This window comes from Periplaneta americana, chromosome 1, assembly GCF_040183065.1.
Source record: "Periplaneta americana isolate PAMFEO1 chromosome 1, P.americana_PAMFEO1_priV1, whole genome shotgun sequence".
In the NCBI taxonomy this organism is placed as follows: Eukaryota; Metazoa; Arthropoda; class Insecta; order Blattodea; family Blattidae; genus Periplaneta; species Periplaneta americana.
The window spans coordinates 104,217,028-104,236,016 of record NC_091117.1 but is presented as its reverse complement, the minus strand read 5'-3'; the positions used below and the strand labels follow the sequence as shown (position 1 = coordinate 104,236,016).

The 18,989-nt window shown below is 33.8% G+C and overlaps 1 protein-coding gene across 5 annotated transcripts in view; it reads left to right on the top strand.

Annotated features, from left to right (window-relative positions):
- The window catches only part of LOC138699235 (solute carrier family 12 member 9), a 139,942-nt gene extending 121,706 nt beyond the window's left edge, over positions 1-18,236 (top strand). For all 5 annotated transcript variants that reach the window (XM_069825204.1, XM_069825202.1, XM_069825205.1 and 2 more), the window contains one exon: positions 688-18,236. In XM_069825204.1, the coding sequence (XP_069681305.1) occupies positions 688-768 (81 nt within the window). In that variant the 3' untranslated portion in view covers positions 769-18,236. The remainder of the gene's footprint in view (positions 1-687) is intronic.
- Positions 18,237-18,989: the final 753 nt, after the last annotated feature.

Here is an 18,989-nt window from a genome sequence, read left to right as displayed (position 1 = left end):
AAATTGTATGTTTGACTCCCATTTCTTGCCTAATATCTTCATTTCTATTTTTCCTCTTCTTGAGGTTCTGGATGCTCGGCACCAAAAATCCTTTTTTGCTGCCAGTAATTTAGATTTATTTGTTCCCTTCATTGGCCAAATTTCTGCTCCATGAAGGATAATAGTTTTAATAATTGTGTGATTAATTTTTTATTTTGTTGGTGTTATATTCTTATCCCACAATACTCCATTTAAAGTTGATATAGCAAATTTACCTTCATTATTCTTATGTTTAATCTTTTCATCATTATTTCCATTTTTATTTATTTTTAATCCTAAGTATTCTAGTTCGTCATAACCTCATAATTATTTGTCCTTCAATTTCTAAACTTTGTATTTTTGTGTCTCCAATAAATAAATATTTTGATTTATTAGAATTTGCTGTTACTTCCCACATATTATATTTTTCTATTAATTTCCTGACCATATACTCCATATCGTTCTGATCTTGAGCTATGACTATTTGATCATCAGCGAATTGAAGAATGTAAATAAATTTATCTGAAACTTATATACCTATCCACGAACATTTTCTTTTCCAAACTTGCAGTGCTTCATGTATTTACATTTTAAACAAAGTTTGTGATATTCAACAACCTTGACGAAATATAAGTATATGACAATAAAAGTAAGTCATGTTTGTTGCAGTGTGAACCAGCTGCTGCGCCAGCACTCAGAGCGCACTGCAGCAAGCTTCCTGTACTTGCCTGTGCCTCCAGATGGAGATGAAGCATCCGTGTACCCCACTTTTCTACAACTGCTAACTGAACTGACGGCCGACTTACCACCAATTGTGCTAGTGCATGGTGTTAGTGCTGTCACATCTACTACACTGTGACAGTCTGCAGGATAACTCTCTCCACTCAGTTTGTTTACAGTATCATGACTGAAATCATGTCAATAACTTATGCTAGTATTACTAATTGTTAACAATACCAAAACAAAACAAAAAAGCAAAACAATATTTTGCCTAATGCATACTTTAGATGATCTATTTTAAGCACTTCGTAATTGTATTCTGTTAGTATGAGCCAGTTTATTTATTGCTGGAGATAAAAAAAACTGGACAATAGGTTGCCAGCTGTGATTTATAATAATGTAACGTAGTTTTTATAAGGTTCATTTTAATCATGTTAAATGGGACCAATGTTTTAACATATTTTTTTTTTTTGTATTTATGCTTAATTTTTACTCTGCTGTTGCATAACTTCACGAAATGTGATCTGTTATTTGTGCAGTCATACCACAGTGCCTCCTTACTCATAAACTAAATATTTCATAAAAATGGGAGAAGCTGTAAGTACTCATGCTACACAAATGAAATGCTATGCTTTCCGAATATACAGAGTGTTTCAAAAGTGATGGTCAGTAATTTACAAATGAAAAGTACAAATTAACCCAAGCAAAAAGATCTACACTACACACTGGTCCGCAAATTAACTGTTGTTAAGATAATGCTCATTTTCTGTTGAGATTCCTCACTGACTAAGAGCAGATGTGTAGACATCCCTAACTAAATCTACCTAGAGCATGTGTTCAATATGCTGTCCATGCAGCGTTGTCCTCATCTTCGTAGTGAGCTGCGAATCCTCTTGGGCAGTCCTGGATTATTCCTTATTTGCTGAAACCGAAATTCCTGAAGTGTAAACCAGGCTTTTTACGTGATCCCAAACACAAAAATCTAATCAGATTTATATCCATTGACCTAGGAGGCCACAGTACAGGTTCTCCTCTGCCTGAGGGAATATCACATGAACAGTCAATTTGCGGATCAATGTTTATTGGATCTTTTTTGCTTCTTTCAGTTTGTACGTTTCATGTGTAAATTATTGACCATCACTTTTGAAACACCCTATATTATACTACACTATATGATTATTAATTCTTGTAGTAGATAATTGTAATGAATAGGCATACGAATGTAAGGCAAGTGAGTCTTTTAAAAGTTTTGTCACACTTCTTCATCTCTCTTCAAATTTATCAGATCTTATTATCTAATTTATTGTATTGAACACTGTGATTGCTTTATTGTGATGAGATAACTGTCATGGATGAATACTGATAGGATGCGAAACTTATTGACTTTCGCTTTCAAATGCTAGAGACACTAATGTAAAATTGATCTTGCTGCCACCTGTTTTGGCCAGTAATAAGTATTGTAATTACTCTATGCATCTAGCAGCATACCAAGTTGCGAAAAGTATAACTACGTGCATTAAGCATTCTCCTTTTTCTTCTGGAACCATCAATTTAAAATAAATCATTTAGATTATTATTCCATCTTTGACTGAAAATAAGTATTGGAGCAAACAGGAAGATGAAAGAATGTGGGTATCATGACATATAAGTGAGAAAAACGCAATATATTTTACATTCCTTCTAATACAACTTATTAAAATACATTCAAAATGAACAGAAAAGAAAAGGTTAGATAACTGTAATTAAAATTATATTTTACTATCTACTGTTTTACAATATTTTAACAATACGTCTAAGGACCATAAACAACATTGTTTAACATACACTGCATATACACACGTCACACTTCTGCATCCAGGGCCAGAACATTTCCCTTGATATTTTAAAATATGTATTGCTTCCATCATCTCTTCTCACCTAATGGGTAAGTGCAAAGTCATGGGAGAACGAACAGGATTTTGTCATGATGTAGTTCTAATGTTCACCACCTAAAATGCCAGGTGCCAGTCTTGTTACTTTTTCCAGTCGATGTTAGATGGTGCTGACAATAGTTTCACATCCTATTATTTATCCATGTCACTTTCTAAATTTTTATTTTATTTAAATTGAAGTTGTTGCATTTATGTAGTTGGATCACCTTATAAACAAGACACAAATTAAATGAAATAAATAGGAAATAATCCATCATCTTTGAGTGATCATCAAATATGAATAGCAAATTTTCCATGGAATTCTGAAACGTGAAATTTTCAATTGCATTCAAAAGTTTATTCCTTCAAATATAATTTCTATTGATCCATCCTCTGTCCAGTTTGTTACCGTATTATATTAGTGACTAAATACAGCGAAAAGTGTAACAGTAAAATTTTTCTTATTGGAGAAAGGTGTAGTCACATTTTCAGTTGACAAAACTTATGAATGACTCCCAGCAAAATTCACTTACAGAAACATTTTTATTTGTATGGACAGCAATTCATTTGTTGCCTTTTACATGAGATTTCTGTGTTATGTGATGGTACAGAAAAAACACACTGCTTACATAACTTCATATTTATTCACAGTATTTGTGTTGCCTTTTATAGCTTCAAACAATGTTTGCTTTCACGCTCATGAGCTCCTGCGGCTGAGTGCTTACATCATTTCAAGTATTTGGTGATCAGTTTGTATACAATTGTGCATTTTTAGGTAAATTCCCAAGTGTACTGAAATTTGTACTGATGTAATTTTTATTAAATCTCTCACGCAGATGACATACTGATGTGAACACTGATTGTACCGACAGACAGTTTCATCTTCAGGTTCACATGGCATGTTATTGGTTTGGAATGGAGAAGACAGACATAACTTGGCTCATGAGTCCCTCCAGAGTGGCAGGTGTTTGATTCTTGGCATAGATTTGTGGTGAACAAAGCAGTTTTCTCAATGCATTTCGTTTCTCCTCAATTTTTATTTCACCATTGTTCGATTGTCTGTGTGCCATCATGTCATGGGACTGTTGAATAGCCCCTGTAGTTTAAAGAGATCTTTAAATGAAAAGCCATAATGCATTGTCTCATACAAAATGATGGTGGGGTCACTGGTATGGTTTAGGTGTTAAGCAAGCTCGAATTATGATTCGTCAACTCTTAGGACAAAAACCCACATTTTTCCCTTAATATCTTTCAGGCTTTGGTGACATGATTCTTGGGAGTAAACTAAGCAATTTATATAATTCAAATTTGAAGATCGAATTTGGGGGCCCAAAGAAAAAATGTTTTCGGAATTTTTTTTTTTTTTTTTTTTTATACTGCCCTAACTTCATTAGAAATTGACCCAGGGTAAACCTTCTTTCGCGAAAATGATCCCCTACATATGGAGAATGTTACATACTAAAATTATTTATTTATCTTTAACCATTCAAAAGATATGAGTAGCTTAATATCAAAGACGGACATCTGACCTCAATCGAAATTTAGATAGCTGTGGTTTTTTTATACAATTTTTCATGCTCTTTCCAGTTATAGTGAAACCATATGCAAACTCTAACACTATATTTATAAAATAAATTGTGTTAAATATTACAAAGAACACTGAATTAAAAAATTGCCTCTAGATCAAAACTATGGAGACGACAGATGTCCGTCTTTGATATTAACCCTTAACTACTATTGTCCTTTTTTGGAACACAAGTACTATCATCGGGTCAAATCTGACCCGAAAACATTTTTCTATATATTGCGAGACTGAGGAAAGTTGTGAACTTTCTATTAAAGCACACAGTATTTTGAAGGTTTTAAAGACCGTATTCATAACATTTATTGAAATTATCCAATTTACCTTCTCTAATTACATCATATTTAAATGTTAGTCAAATTTTCATCCTACATTTTCAATGATTTGTAAATACATACAAAACATGTGTAATTAATAATTTAATCAGTATACATATGCATTATTATTGTTATTGAAGCATTAAACAACAAAACTGCCAAGGAAATTGTTGAAAATATGATTTCTTTAAAGAAAATTGCAAGCAACTAATACTCTCGTATAACGAAAACTGTGAATGAAAAAGAAAGAAAATCAAATTTATCATCTTCATTATCTGGCCATTAAACATCAAATATGAAACATTCCTACAATAAAAAATCACTGAATACATGAAAGAAGAGCTAAAAGACATATGAATAATCCATGACCAGTGTCACCAGGTACCAACAATATTCATCTTCATTGACACTTTCACTCATCAATGTCAGTGCTATGTATCTCTTCACCGCAAGGATTATAGATGATCTTAACGGTGCAATGCTTTTTTGCAAACAGTGCTATTGCATTCACTGCAGAATGTGGAATGCTTGTTGTCAACAGAAGATGGGCAAACATAGCAGCACCTCCTTTTCGTAGGTGGCTCCTCTCTTCTCTCAGGTTTGTCCTTCTCTCCAACAATTTTCTTCGTGGTTACTCGTAATGTTCTAGGAAGTCTAGATTCAAGCATTCTTCATTGAATATGTGGGCTAACTAAAGCTTTCCCTAAATTTACACCGAAATCCCTACGACTTATGTTTACATGTAGGTCTTTCGATTTGAAAAGCACATGAGCATTGACAGAAGCAATGTCCATTGATGCCATGAAAATTGCAAGTGGCCATCTTCTCTTTCTTCTCTGAACAGAGTGTATGCACACTTTTGGTCCAATGAATCTACCTCTCCTTTAGTTCTGTTCCAATCTTCAATAATTTCTGGCTTTCCATTTTCGGCAATGCTGCTGTCGTGATGCATTGAAGAAATAAGACAAACAAATTTTCTTTTTCTTAGCACATAGCTTACTAAGGGTTTTTCCTTGGTAAATACAAACTTCCTAGTTCCTTTTGCATCCTTTTTCGTTGGGATAATGTACTCGGGTATCTCCCGCTTGTTCTTCCTTACGGTTCCTATGTACGTCAGTCCAACTTTCAATAGTTCGTCGACTAGCTCAACAGAACTAAACCAGTTGTCACCAGTTATGTTTCTGTTTGAGTGTGCGTATAGCATGACTAATGAGAGTACATTCTGTGTTGAAATGCTCAACTTTCTTGGATTTGGAAAATTCAATTTGCCACTGTATATGAAAGCATTTAACAGGTAGTACCTTTTAGAATCACACAAACACACAATCTTCAAACCATATTTCTATGGCTTGCTCTTTATGTACATACGGAACAGACACCGTCCACGAAATCCAACCAACATTTTATCAACAGTTAAAAATTCAGATGGTGTATAGTTCGCTTTGCAGTTGGCAATAAATCTGTCAAAGATTTCTGAAATAGCGGCAGTTCTATCCCCATTTTTTTCCTTAGTTCTCTCTCTGCAGGATCATAAAACCATATTGCAATCAATAGAAACAGAAACCGATCTAAACTCATTGTGGCTCTGGAAATATCTCTGCCAGTACCGTCAGCATTCCACAAACACTTTGCGACCTCATTGCCAGACTTGAAAACTCCACTCAAGTACAGTAACCCCAGAAAAGCATTCAGTTCCACAGTATCGATGTGGTTAGTGAATAAAGTTGTTTTACCATAGTTTGCAGAAAGTTCTGTTATTTTTGCATTTGTATTAGTAACAATACAATTCAGAATCTTGTCATCAAAAAGTAACTTCCAAAATTCAATTGGTTCATTAGAATGAATCGTTCTTGCTGCACCTATGAGTTGAGGCACTTTTACCCTAGCTATATTACGTTGTCTGGTCCTCGAACTGTGGAAAGGTGCAGTAAACAATTTGTATCTATTTTTTCCATAAACACTTTCTCCATTTCCTGTACTATATGTTTGAAATATCTCTGGTTCACGATCTCCCACTGCACATACCTCTAGTTCACGTTCTGCCAATGTAGATGCCTCTGGTTCTTGAGCTGGTCCTGTAGTTATAGCTGGTTCCCGTTGTAGAAATGCAGATGAAACAACTTTATGAGCCGCCACTAATCCAGTTCACGAGACGCCACTGTTAATTTGTGTGATTTACCATCTGGCACAGCAAATATCTCTGGTTGATCTAATTCACTTGAATTTTCTGTTGAGAATTGTAATATTTCCCTAGGACCTTCATCTGGAATTTCTTCCTCAATCTGTGTATCATGATCACTTACTACAGTTTCTGCATCACTTAAATCATTGCCAGAAACTTCGTCTAACCAATCAGTAATTTTCTTCTCACTTATGGCGCAATTATTCACAAAAGAAAATACAATATAAAAACACTTATCGCAAAGAAAGTTGCATAACTACTATTGTTGGGTCACTGCTGACCCGACTTCCTCCTCCTGAACAAGATACAACTTCTTCTGACGAAAATCAAGCTTTAATTGATGCAGAACACCGCCGTGGAAGAATAGAAAGCCACAACAATGAATTATTAAAACTCGCACAGATGTCTAAGAAAATAAAGTGACTGGGTCATTACTGACCTGACGATAGTAGTTAAGGGTTAAGCTACTCATATAAACATTTTAGAAAAAATATATACATATATTTGTATATTTATGGGATAAAATAATTATAATCTATTGAAAATAATAATTTTAGTTTACAACATAGCCACATGTTTAAGTTTCAATTTGGTACCTTAATGAAGTCTTTTGCCCAATTGGAAGTCTACATTTTGTCCGTTGAAAGGATAATAAATGTTGGAAAATGTGAAATAGGAGAAAACAGACACTGAAGATGGTGTAAGGTATAGAAATTATAGTTCGCTTATATTATAAATGCCCAAATAATTACGAAGTTATTGAGATAATGGGTACAAGTTATATATTTTTGAAAACTAAAAGAAATGAGCTTCCAGATGAGGCAAAAACATTATTTACCAAAATGTTGAAGAAATCTAACATTTCTAGAATCGATGAATACCTTGAGACTAAATTTGGGTATGGTTCGAATTCCGCTTGTACAGGTTACCTGATTGGGTTTTTCATCTGAGGCTTTCCTCAGCTGCAATGTGTTAAATAACCAATTAAAAAAACAAGAAAAGGTGGTTTCAATAAGTATTGTGTGGTTGCATATAAACAGTGGTCTACATATATGTAGTATTTTAGATAACATGATGTTGAGTGATCACATGGTGAACTTTACTGTTGTGCTGTGTCACTTTTTACAGTATTACATACTGCACTCGCCAAACTTAGACGACCCCAGCTCAGAGGAAAGAAGTCACGTCAACATGCTCTCAATGTTTATATTATTCAATTGGTCACCTCCGATGACTGAATTGCTTTATAGATGGCCTCAGCCTGAGTAGAGAGGTCAGCTCATCTTGCTGCAAATGTTTATGTGTACTATCCGACGATAGGCTCGTGATACTTCAGAGATATTGCAATGGCTGATAAGGGTCTTCTCGCAAGAGACAACTACTAACTTCTCTGTTAAAAAAACAACGTACTTGCCTCAGCGGCTGGACTAATTCAGAGTCGTAATGTGACAACACTGCATAACTAAGATGCATGCACCATATGATTTGTTGTGTTTTGGGTAAGGTACGAGTCAGTAAAATGGTGTCAGTGAGGTCGTCTAAGCTCAGCGAGAACTATACAGTGCAAGCCGTTTATTGTAATCATGGATAATGTTATCAGTCGGCTAATGTTATCACTTCTGTGAAATTTCGTATGAAGAGATACATGGAAAAAATGTTGTTTAATGTAATAATTCGGTTTATGTTATCACATTTTGTCGATTTATGGATTTCTTCCCTTAATACACATTGGAGATACTGTAGTGTAAGATATGTCTCTGTTCAGTGTTACAATGTGTCAAGGACAATCACCAGTTGAAGAGGTGGTTTTCCCTCTCAAGCAATAAAATGCACATTGTCTGTGTTGCACAAGCTTTCGAGAAGGGGATGGGGATAGAGGTGATTGAAACATAATGCAGTCACATTCGCCCCTCCCTCTACCACCCTAAAAAACATGACCGGGAGCAATGGTAGCTTTCAAATTGTGTGCAAATAGCTGTGAAACCAAACGAGCTTGGTAAAACTAAACCTACTAACTGTATGGCAAATGTAAAGACTTGAATGTTAAAGATGAACTTTTAATAAAATTATTGAATCCTATCACAAATTACAGAAAATGAGTCAACACAATGTAGCAGTGCAGTTACAAATTTCACAGCCCCTTTTGTGCAAGCTGTTAAAAAACCTAAACAGTATCCCAAGTGCAGCAAAGAAAAACGAAAACTTAAAATGTAAGGAGAATTGTAGTGGGAAAGATAGTCAAGTGGAGTCAGCTTTAAAACTATGGTTTACCAATGTTGATGAACAAGATGCTTGTATTGATGGCCCGCTCATGTGACAAAAAAAAAACGGAGGAATTTTCTAAGAAAATGGGAAAAGACGATTTTGTAGCAAGAGAAAAATGGTTTCACGAATGGAAGAAACTAGAAAATGTCGTGTACAGATGAACACATGGTGAGCAGACGATTTATTTAAGTGCTGGTAATGTAATTTCGTCTTGCAGTTTTATATTGTATTACAGAGTAAGCCTACTTGATTTAGTGAAAGATTGTTAACAAACTATTTATTTAATTGGTAATATTATAGTATTGTCTTCCAGTTTTATATTATGTTGTATTACAGTGTACTTTATTTTAGTGAATAAGTTTGTTTGTATGAGTAAGTAACTTCGAAAACTGAAAACAACTTTTTTCGGTCATTGTTATTAATCAGTTAATGTTATCAGATTAGCAGCATTCCAAAGTGATCATAATAAACATCATGCACTATACTTATTTTGCTCTGTTCTGACAACTTTTCATAGTTGGTCTACTACATGAGAAGCATAGGAATTTGTAGCTAGTCCTATGTGCCAAAGTAACAGTGGTGATTAATGATCTTTTCAGTGAAATTTACAGTAGAACGTCGATTATCCATCATAATGAAGGGGAGGGCAGGAACAGTTAATCAAAAGGGACGAATAATCCGTTCTGCTTGTTCTAGCGTTATTTTTATGCTCTTTTAAGGAAGTCTGTCACGTGTTTCTGAACTTACTATTAGCAATTTTTTTTTCTGATCTCAATTCTAATTCTCCTAAATAAAACAATGTTCGGGAATGAAGTGTCATCTTCTTGCTCTAAAAAGTTCGTGAGAGTCTAAGCTGTTTCAAGTGCAGTTTCTAGTGAAACACGTGATTCAAATACTGTCTTTTTTTCCCCTCCTGTATTATCATTGTCACTAATACTTGTAGTCTCACAGACAAGGTCAGTATTACTGACATCATCGCTTTTTATTTTATGCCTGGGAAGCACCAAGTGGTTATTCAGCCACTGATTAATGTTTTTTCTATCCACATCAAAGAACTGGTCATTTTGTTCCCCAACTTTTTAATGTCTTCCATTAATTTTCTTCTACTATAGTCATTCTCGTCAGACCCTTGAAATTCATCTGCAAATTACCCAATGTTAAGGTTATTGCCTTGTATTGGAATGTCAGGGGCAAGTGGGGATATGAACTGCTGTGCATGACAACAGAGTGCTGAAGGAAGGGGTAGTTGTACACACTTCGATTTTGAAGTCCTGCACACTGCCGATCCCATGTTTAGCTTTACATAGTAACCTCACAGGGTCTCTTGCTAGACCTTTTATATTGAAGAGTGCAGATGGATTATTAGCTGGTTTTTTTGTCCTTAATTAGAGGGGGGGAGGAGGAACAAGAAGGCTGTCAAATAATCTGATCATTGGTTAATTGAGAACAGGTAATCGAGGTTCTACTATATTCTGATATTTAGTTCAGTGCAGCAGCACATCAGTTATTGTCCATTTTTACAGTTTTTATATTATATTTCTAAGATATAGCCTATAATAATTTTAGTGAAGTTAACCAATGACGGCAATGACATTGTTTCTTTCAAAATTTTAATGTAATCAAATAAACAGACTGTGGAACCTTATGCATTAATGACTCAGAAGATATGCATGCAACTATGCAGTAAAAATTATTGAAATATGCGCTAAAAATGTAAGTATATGAGTCATTCCACGTCAAATCGCACAGCAATAAAACACGACCTTCTCGGAAATGGTCGAATTTTTTTTCATGAATTCCAGACATCAAATAAGGAGACCCGTATTGTTTTATTTTCACAATTATTAATTATTTGTGTAGTTATGACTATTTGAAGTTACGCAAATTATGCGTGCACTGTTACATAAACTCACTTGGAACTCTGTGTCTACATATAATTGAGATTTGCGGTTTGGCGCATTTGAAAGACTAAATACAACACTTTTTATTACTTTAGGCCTATCACAAATAAATTTCAAATTTGGCCTATTTTTTTAATCATTTCTTTTTCAAAGCAAAATTACTATATTAAATAGCCAAGTTAAAAATCTGAAAAAAAATATAGACTTGTTCGCTGATGTACTATCTGTAAACTACTGCATTCATAAATATGGGATCGGCACCCATACATTTGTAACAATTTATTTTCCGGAGGCATGCACGCGCTCGCGATGCCCAGCTAATGAACTGCTTGCAGCCATAGGCTAGAAGGCTGCCCGGGGAAAGTTTTACGAAATCCCCCGTTGCATCTGATGTCACCGTTAATCATCAAATGATTAATACCTTAAGGAACAGTAAATATCTTATCTAAAGTTATTTTATTATTGTCAGCTCAGCTAAGAGGGGAAGCCCTTCACAGTGCTGTATGTTTATACTGTAATGTAGCCAAGTGTTTGATGATAGCAAGGCTGGGTAAGGCAGTAAACTTTATGGCAGTAAATAGATGGCAGGAGACAAAATATAGAAGAGAAAAATAATCAGTTTGGGTTTGAATTTCACGGAGTGACGTAACTTCTATACAACATGAGTGATGGTAAAGATCGCGTAATATATAACAAGTGTTTAAATCCATTTACCTTCCTAATCACGCTTTTAAAAAGAAAAGTACACTAAGACGCGTAAGTCGCGACTAATTGATAAAGCTCAATTTAAAGGAGTCTTTGAATGTGCAAATATGTGATTCGTTCCATAAAAATCAATCAATTTCCGGATAGGTCAGGTGAAATTATATGTGAAGCCGGTAGTTCTTGTGATATTAATAAACATGAATCAAATGAAAGTGCGGACAGAGAAAGTGATTATCCCAGTTCTTCTTCTAGCAGTTCTATGTATACAGTGCTAGAAATAACTAATATTGAGGAATTAAACAAGAGTTTGATGTCATTAGAATCCCCTATCAAGAAAAGAAAGCTACAACAAAAACGATACCCCTGTGAAAAGTTTCAAAAAGTAAAAGGCTCCCTAGCATGTAAAGTTTTTCATGTAGAAGATGCATCGTCATCCCTTCAAAAGTCAGCCATATTTTATTTTTGACGGAATGCAAAGAAATGTACAACCTGAAAATTACATAGTTATTGCAGACTTTTCTGAAAATTATTCATTTGTAATACAAGATTCAATACAAGGTGTGCATTGGAACATATGCCAAGCCACAATACATCCTTTCGTAGTATATTTCAAAGGAGATACAGAAATTCGTCACAAAAGTATTGTCATCTCAGAAACCATGAAACATGACACCGATCCCTTTCACTTTTTTCAATCCGAAGCAATCAATTTCTTAAAGCAAAAATTCAACGATATGAAAAAAAATCATCTACTTTTCCAATGGATCAAGTTCATAATACAAAAAAAAAAAAAATATTAAAATAATTGCTTACATGAAGACGATTATGGAATTAGTGCTGAATGACACTTCTTTGCAACGGCGCATGGTAAAGGTCCATGTGATGGCATTGGAGAAACTGTTAAAAGACTTGCCACGAGAGCCAGCCTATACAAGATCCCATAACAACACCAACAAAAAAAACTGTTTGATTGGTCACAAAAAACATTTCTAACGTGTCATTTATATTTTGTCCATTGAATAAGCACAAAAACCACACTGAAAATTTGCAGGCCAGATACCATAATCTAAAACCAATAACTGGTACATTAAAATTACATTCTTTCATTCTGTTGTCAAAAACTGAAGATTTAGTAAAACAATTTTCTTTCAAGAAAGAAGGTAGGCGAATGAAAATTTAAAGTGTGAATGAAAAGAAACATTTAAAAAGCAGCGTTTCCTCGAGTGACTTGATCCATACTGGGTGTAATAATGCAACATTCAGTCAATCATCCAGCGCCAATAAAGCTCCCAGTGCGCTTTAACACTTCCCGTCCACTGCTGCTGCACCGACCGCTACACATTATGTCATAAGTAATTAAATTTCCATTAAACTATTGGAGATCCCATTCTGATTTTTTTTTTTTTTGGAATTATTAAGAATACTTCAGTGCACCTAGTAAGAATTTTTTTAGATTTTTAATAGGGCTATTTCACATTGATATATAACTTTTAAAAATTGAATTATAAAAAAATATTTGTAATAATTATATTAAAATTAGTTAGTAAATATTTAACAAAAGACAGTACTTTAAGCTTTTAAATGCATTTTTTTTTTTTCAAAAAATTTTTAACATCAATATCGTCAGAAATATGACGCTTTAAATGTTGCATTGTGCGACATTTTTAACGAATTTTAACATGTAATATTTTAAAAACATGTGAACTTAGGAGGAAATAAAAATACACTTGTTGGTTTATTAGACCCATAGAGTTGGTAAAAAAAATATAAACGCAATCAGAAATATGAAGGTCAAAATTTGTATAATTTTGTGCGATTTGACGTGGAATGACTCCTATGCATAAAAATACATTTGAGGTTTATTTAGTTAAATAATAATATGTTATATGAAAATAATGTAAAATAATAATTCTCATCAATTCATCATTTTTATTAAATCCGTTTTCTTTTTCTTTAAGTGTAGTAATTACTAATTGTATATAAATTATGCATGAAATATTTAACTTAATTTATTTTTTCAATAATGAAATGTTTCAGATTGCATTGACACACTCTCACTAAGGTGCAAGATGCGTGTAGACAAGAAAAAAATAATAGTAATGGACATTTCTATTAAGTACATGTGCTCACTTAAATGCTCCATGATAATTAATGTTGGTAGGACATGCTTTCTTTTAATTAAGTAACAAATATTATGCAGTTTGCATACCAATGATATAAAATAGGATTAGTATGTAAACATTTTTTTTTTTCAAATTCCTTAATGAGACAGGTGGTGATTAAATTTGTAAGCATATCGATCATGCAATTGTTCTTCACTTGGTTGTGCAGTAAAACTTGTCAGAGTTAAACTGCCTCTTGATGAAATGAAAATTTACAATCCACGTGACATTGTTGCAGGTGTTTAAACACATTCAGTTTTGATTCTATGAAATCAGACACGGCGTACTCTACTACAGGCGGGAATACTGGTGGAGGAGAGCGTGACGTCACTAGTCCATCCAGTCTCGAGACGGCGTGATATAAGTCAATGTTAACGGTAGTCTTTCCATTGTCAAAATGCTGCCAAGGTGCTGTGCAAAAGTAATTATACATTGAAAAGTGTTTCTAATGAATATATGACGTGTTTTACTATTCCCAAAGACAAAACATTACGTAACAAGTCCGTGAGAAATATTCCAAGAAAAGACTGGACTCCTTCAGATACAATATCTTGTGTATTAAACATTTTGAATCGGACTGCATTGAACGCGAAATTTCATATCTGGATTCGAAAGGATGTTTGTGTATGATAGGCCAAGACTGAAAATTAGCTCTAGTCCTACAATTTTTGGAGGTTTACCAGCATATCTTTCGAAAAAGCCGCCGGTAAAAAGAAAGAATCCTGAAGAAAGGGCTGCTGAAGAGGACAGAATGACGAACTTCGACGAGTTATAGCGAGAATTGAGAAGAATTTGCCTACAACAGAATTAGAAAATAAGGTAATTAATTTTAAAATCTTCAGTGATAAACTTGTTCTCTATACCGTTAATTTCGAATCTAGTCAGTAGAATTCTATATAAATGTAGAACAAAATCTAAAAGTATCTGCTTATTTTAATCATAATTCACTTTGTTATCAAGAACTAAGTGATGTTCTTGGACCGAATTTGTTATTGGAAAAGTGGAGCTGTTTACAGCAGTTATTTAACAAATTCATTAACACAAATGCTTCGCCGTGTATAGACAGACTTTTACAGAACGTAAAATCAAATATGACAAATCTAAAAGAAGCCTTAGTAAATGTTAATGACGATAGTTTTGCTGAACAAGTGGACTTATTTTTGAAACAATTCTCCTTGGCTTTAGTATCAAAAAAGATCTATTCGCCGCGCGTTATTATGATAGCTTTCACTATTTACATGCAATCAAAAAATGTTACGAAACACTACGAGAAAATAAAATCTTATCATTGCCCCACCTTAAATATTTGCAGCGGCTTGTAACTTCATTAGGTGTTTCTCCAAACCAGAAATTTGAGAACAATTTTCTAAAAGCTGTTGGCGATAAGTTATCAGGACTGGAAAAGTGAGTTATTTTGCAACTCGAAATATATATGTCCATACTCATTGAGGCTAAAATAGTTTCCACATTCTTAATATCTTCTGCATTCTCTAGCTTCGAATATGTTGTTTCCCTTCATCCTGTAAGAACAATATCGGGTTCTGAAATGGCCGATATAACACGAAAGATTGTACATATTATTGAAAATAGTGGTTTCAAGGTATTATGTGTCATTTCAGATAACAATAAAGTAAATCAGAACATGTTTTCAATATTAAGTAAGGGATCTGAAAATGATTCTACTCTGTTCATGTCCGAAATTGACCATGATGTTTATTTTATTTACCCACTTGTTGAGAAACATAAGGAACAAATTAGATAAACACAAAAGATCAGAATAAGACATTTCTTTTCCTGACTTTGAAGTTACAAGTGAAACCTGCAGTACAAATTCAATCAAAAAAGCGGAATTCGATCATATGAGGACTGCGTATAAGAGTGAGAAAGAGAGCACGGTGAAAAAAAGGATACAAATTGAACTAGCCTATAAGACGTTGTACCCTACCAACATCGAAAGACAACAGGTATCCCTCGCTTTAAATATCTTCCATGAAAGCACGAGGGTGTCTGTGATTGTTCACGGGTATAACAAGACAGCGGATTTTATTAATATTATATGGAAATGGTGGTCCATTGTAAATACGAAGAATCCTGTTTGTGGTGCACGCAGAAATAACGAATTTGGATATCCATTTTATTCCACAGAAGATACAAGATTACAGTTTCTTGAAAATTTTATTATCTGGGTAAATAGATGGATGGAAGTTGGCGCACATCTTAAAGGAGGATCATTAACAAATGACACGGCCAAAGCTTTAATTCCCAGTACAAAATGTCTTATAAATATTATAAGATTCTCTCTCTCTCTACTTTAAATGTGAAATATGTGTTGTATGGAAAATTTCAAACAGATAAGTTAGAGAAAAGATTTAGTATGTACAGGCAATTTAGCGGTGGAAACTACAACATTGGTGTGATTCAAATAATTGATGCAGAGAAAAAAATGTGTTGGGAATAAAATCAGCAAGATATGGCATGCTAACTCTGGACCTTGATATAATTAATGACAGTACTGAAGAAAACAAAGATAATATCACGGATGTAATCCAAGATTTCAGAGATCTAGACTGTGATACAGTACAAGAGATTGATAAACAGCCCTTTTATATATTTGTGGTTATGCTGCATTTAAAATTTGCACAAAAATAAATTGTGAACATTGCACGGAAGTAATTAAAAGGGAAACTGTTTGCGATAAATACTTTGAAACTGTCAACAGAGGAGGATTGTCAGTCCCAACTCAATACGTTATTAGTGTGGGAGAAATTGCATTTAGGCTACTGAGTGTACTTGTATAAGAACGGTATCAACAGGGCATTCTTCCAAGAATGTGATAAACAATATGAACTCTTATGTAGACTGACAGTAAAAAAAGTGTGTGAAAACGAAGAACTAAATTCAATCTTCATGAAAAAATGTATCTGTGGAAATGATATGTGTAAAATTACTAACAGAATTGTGAGTGTACTGTGTAACATTTTGCTATCAAACTATAAGAAGAAGTGGAACGATTCATTATCAGTGCAGAAGGCGGACACAACAAGAAAGTTGAAGACGCTGAAATAAAATTGACAAGGTTAGTGAGCAGACTTTGTAACTTCCATTACTGTAATGCAGTATCTTCGCTTATTTATTTTAGGATAATGTAGATTAACACCTGCGTATACTCTAATTAACGATATATGTGTACTTTTACTTGTTTATTTTGTGTCTTATTAACAATATATTGGAAAGGAATGCTGCTAGTAATAACAATTTAACACAAAATCAGACTGGACGGCATGTGTGAGTTGACTGAGCAAGGACTAGTGACGTCACGCTCTCTGTGAAAAGAGGGGGGAGTATTCCCGCCTGTTATAGAGAACGCCGTGAATCAGAGCACACTAGTAGTATCCATTATCGTAGCAATTTCGTGACCTTAACAGTACTTGACTTCATTGTCGCAGGTGTTTAAATACATTCGGTTTTGTTCTATGAAATCAGAGCGCACCAGTAGTATCCATTGTCTTAGCAATTTCATGACCTCAACAATACGTGACTTCATTGTCGCAGGTGTTTAAATATATTCGGTTTTGTTCTATGAAATCAGAGCACATTAGTAGTATCCATTGTCATTCATTGCAATTTCATGACTTCAACAATATTTGACTTCAGTGTCGCAGGTGTTTAAATACATCATGATTTGTTGTACGAAATCAGAGCACATTAGGATTAAGTATCCAGTGTCGTAGCAGCAATTTCATGACCTCAACATTGGTTTTATATTTCTTGAAAATTATTTTTATCACAGAGAAAATTGTGAAATTGGATAATAAATCGGAAAAAAAAAACAAGGAAAGATGTTAATACAGTATGCATATTATGCATTCAAATAAGCAAAATAAAAATATATATTATGCATTTAAAGGAGAAAACCTTCGAAATATGTATTTAAGCGAAATAAAGTTGGCTTCATTCAATGCAAAAACCAAGATCGGCAAAGATTCATTTTCACTTTTCCAATATGCCAGATCAGTAAAAACATGCAACTGCATGAAATTTGTCGGTCTACTAATAAGCCAATAAACAAAATTTCTTTACCTTTTCGTAATAATAAGTATCAGAATTCAGATTTCACTATTTGTACACAACAACAGCATAACAAACATATCGTCACTTTTTAATTCAATATTGTAGGATAATGTATGACACAATTACTGCATAAGATTTTGCCTTAGTATAACTGACACAGAAGTGTGTCTTCGAATGAGAAATTGTTACGAGTTTTTGAAGTAATAAAATATAATTTACATCGAAATCTGATATAACCTGAAGTGGTAATTTTGATGGTATGCTATACAGGCGAGTAAATGAAAAAGAAGAATGTGTTTTGCATTTTCTATGAGTGGTAAAGAAAGGTAGATATAGAGATGCAGTTTTTTTATACTGAAATGTATGTTAAGATTTTAATTGGTAAATCTATTTTATACTCATGTGTGACAGTGTTTTTTTCTCCCTCTCTCATAAGTCAGTTTCTTTTTTGTATGTGAAGTTTAAAGTCAGTTTCTTTTTTTTTTTTTTTTTTTTTTTTTTTTTTTTTTTTTTTTTTTTGTATACACAGCCTACATCAGTGTTTTCCAATGCGGTGCCTGCAATGTACTTTTCTGGACGTCCCTGCAAGCAAATTTAATTGTGCCGACTTTAACTTTGACTAAAGTTTCAGGAAAAAATATTTTTGATCGTCAGAGTAACTGTTACATTTTTTCCTAGCATTTTCAATGGCATGGTTTCACCTCACCTCTCATGAGCAGATGTTTTACATACAGAATACGTTGTACTTTTCCTCTCTTCAAACAGCAACACTTACCAGTAATCCAGCTTTCAGGGAGGCATCACAGTTTTTGCTAGGGTGTCGTAAATTTTTTTTACAAATATTTACATTGGAAAAAAATTAACAAATATTCACCAACAATGAAAATAAGCAGCTGCTAATGGCATCACACCTGCACATATTCGACAGCCTAGATCTAATACCACTTATATGATTTTTCCAAACTTTTCAGGAGAGACTAGTGGCAGCTCGTACCTGAAAATAATAGGGTGCTACAAAATATTTTTAGACTCATCTAATTTTTTTAAGATGAAATCCATCTGTCAACTTTTTTTTTTTTTTGCACTGAATTTGTCATTAACTTTGGTGTTGAAGTCCATCATACTTGTAACAAGTTTGTATTCTTTGACACCTGTC